Consider the following 3,289-nt stretch of genomic DNA (forward strand, 5'->3'; position numbering starts at 1 on the left):
TAGTGTGTGTGTGTGTGTGTGTGTGTGTGTGTGTGTGTGTGTATATATATATATATACATATGTGTGTGTACATATGTGTGTGTGTGTATGTGTGTGTGTGTATGTATGTAAATATATATATATAGATATATATAATATATGTTATATATATGTGTGTGTGTGTGTGTGTGTGTGTGCCGTTATTCGTTGTGTGTGCCGTTATTCATTGCATGCATTGTCGGGAGTATATATGCATTTGGTATGCCTGGCTATTTACATACCTCCTGAATGAGATACCCGACAAAAAACCTGAAACGCAAGGTATAGCACATACATGCGAGAAGACAACGCCGATCTTGGGCTTCACAATGAACAGTGCCCCCGGGACGAACAATATCTTATTGGTAGACGGAAGCACGGATACGTATTTAAAAAATCAAATACCTAACACATGATTCCATATACATATATAGATATTCAACAAAACCTATATTCATCATTTCTCTATACAGTATTGTACTAACTTTGCATGATCCTTGCACACACATACATGTAAAAAGGCGATGCCGGTCTTGGGCTTCTTATTGAACAGAGCTGCCGAGTCGAACAGTAATTTCTTGGAGACTCTCAGTCGACGCAAAGTCGCTGCGTTTGGGATGTCATCTACTGGTCCCTCATGCGCACCCAAGGAGTTCCACGATCTAAGCCAAATAGACAATGGATTAGTATCAAGTGTGGGGGGGGGGTGTTCTATAGGCCGAATCAAAAGCCAAACAAAACACAGGTGTGAGACAGAGTGTTGTGACGATACTGCATACTTGATCGCAGCCAATTTTTTATAACATTGGAATAGCACCAGGAGTTGGGCAGGTGTTCTATATGCCGAATCAAAAGCCAAACAATCACAAGTATGGTGCAGGGTGTTGTGACAATATAATATACTTCATCGCAGCCTATTGTTTATAACATTGGGTTAGCACCAGCTGTTGGGGAGATGTGCTATAGGCCGAATCAAAAGCCAAACAAAACATAGGTGTGAGACAGGGTGTTGTGACGATACTGCATACTTGATCGCAGCCAATTGTTTATAACATTGGAATAGCACCAGGTGTTGGGCATGTGTTCTATCAAAAGCCAAACAAACACAAGTATGGTGCAGGGTGTTGTGACAATATAATATACTTCATCGCAGCCTATTGTTTATAACATTGGGTTAGCACCAGCTGTTGGGGAGATGTGCTATAGGCCGAATCAAAAGCCAAACAAAACATAGGTGTGAGACAGGGTGTTGTGACAATTTTGTATACTTCACCGCAGCCTATTGTTTATAACATTGTAATAGCACCAGGTGTTGGGAAAATGTACTATACGCCAAATCAAAAGCCAAAAAAAACACCAACTATGGGACAAGGTGTTGCGAAAGCAATACTTTCTAACCCAGTTTAGCCATTACACAAACGCAAAATTTGGAAATGTCTCATCGACTGGTATATCAGGAACAGTTTGCCCGTCCCGTTTTCCCTCTGCTTGGTCAAAGCGGGATCCACCCCGCCCGGAAGGTCACACTGCATCCGAACATATAAATGTATAGCATATTAAACTGTAACATATACACATTCAGCATCCCTTCCAACTGTCACACATACACATACTTGGAATGTCTCATCGACTGGGCCATCAGGAACAGATTGCCCGTCCCGCTTTCGCCCTGCGTTAAAGCGGGATTCACCCCACCCGCCAGATCGCACAGGGACGACAAGGAACTGTTCCTGTGCATGACATGTGCACTGCCGTGAGGGCGTGTGCTGCTGTTGTTGTGCACTGAGGTGCCTCCCTTCAGCGAACGTGCTCTGCGTGCTTCTAGTGGTGCCACGGTTTCCATCAGCACGTCCAGGGCGAGTGAATGGGTGGACAGCAACTGCCCGGAGGATGGGAACGTGTGCTGTGGGTACGTGCGTGTGGGGGTGGTACATAAAGGTGAGACTAGGTGTATGTAGATACCAGTCATGGGTGTGAATGTATGTAGATACCAGTCATGAATGTGAGTGTATATAGATACCAGTCATGAGTATGAGTATTTTTAGATACCAGTCATGAGTGTGCGTATATGTAGATACCAGTCATTAGTGTGAGTATATGTAGATACCAGCCATGAGTGTGAGTATATGTACATACCAGTCATGAGTGGAGTATAAGTATATGTAGATACCAGTCATGAGTGTGAGTATATGTAGGATATAATGTAGTACAAGATGAGTTGGGTCGGTTGATCATGGCATAGGACTTAAGCGATGTCATAGTCTCTTCCCACACGTCTAAAACCGGAAGTACTCGTTTGTGTAGACACTAACACTATGTGCGATCATATGCAGATCCCAACTATAGGTGCAGGTATATGCGGATACCAACTGAGTACAGCCCCAGGTAGTTGTCAGGTACATCATTCAGTTGGACCTCTAGCGGTGCCACTGGTGACTGGCACACCAGAGTCCAATTGTACCGAACTATTTAAGTTTAGAAACAGGCCAGCCTGTATACAAATTCATACTACACAGCATACATTGCAACACTGTTATGTACAGAGGGCATTAAGGCGAACAAGCACGCGGATACCATCCCCATACAGACTTGAACTCACTCCGAAACACGGCTACCACCCCCCATCTCAGACAAACCCTTGACGCGCTTCTCCAGTAGATTGGAACAGAACAAAGATGAGTCATAGTTGGGATATAGTTACACTAGTTACATAAATAGAACAGCCAATAGGATGAATCGATACGTATCCTCACACACACATGTGCTGTCTCGGAATACGAATTCACACCAACCAACCTCAGACAGAAACTTGACCAGTTTCTCCAGCAGATTGGAACAGAACAAGGATGAGTCATAGTTGAGATATAACTCCGCGACAAACTGTGGATCTCTGCACAACTGTAGCAGCACCTCTAAGGCAGCCTCAGTGTGTTCCGGCGAATACCTTGGGTCGTCCACCTGGGGAAAGAATTGTGAATTGGTGGTTAGGATATGTTAATTGCTTACCTGGGAGAAGACTACGTTTACTAGATATAGCATACCTCATACACATAATGTAAATAGGATGATAAAGTAATACCAAGTTGGCATCTATAGTAATGCCCTAAATTCCTATATGTATATACATATGTATATATATAACTGTGTAGACACAGACACGTGCATTCGTTGTGAAGTGAAAAGCACACACAAAAACCAACACGTAGACCAATGGGTTATCAACATAGGACCCAACAATTCTAATCATGGTGACACGTATGAGATGCAGCA

At 43.4% G+C, this 3,289-nt stretch overlaps 1 protein-coding gene across 1 annotated transcript; it reads right to left on the minus strand.

The window, feature by feature from the left end:
• Positions 1–476: 476 nt before the first annotated feature.
• Positions 477–2,977, minus strand: SARC_13669 (hypothetical protein; the record flags this gene model as incomplete). The annotated part of the gene is made up of 3 exons (XM_014292201.1): positions 477–681; positions 1,633–1,922; positions 2,816–2,977. Coding segments are annotated over 3 exons (657 nt in total), but the record flags the coding sequence as incomplete, so codon positions are not given.
• Positions 2,978–3,289: the final 312 nt, after the last annotated feature.

Source organism: Sphaeroforma arctica (genome assembly GCF_001186125.1).
Source record: "Sphaeroforma arctica JP610 unplaced genomic scaffold supercont1.3573, whole genome shotgun sequence".
In the NCBI taxonomy this organism is placed as follows: Eukaryota; class Ichthyosporea; order Ichthyophonida; genus Sphaeroforma; species Sphaeroforma arctica.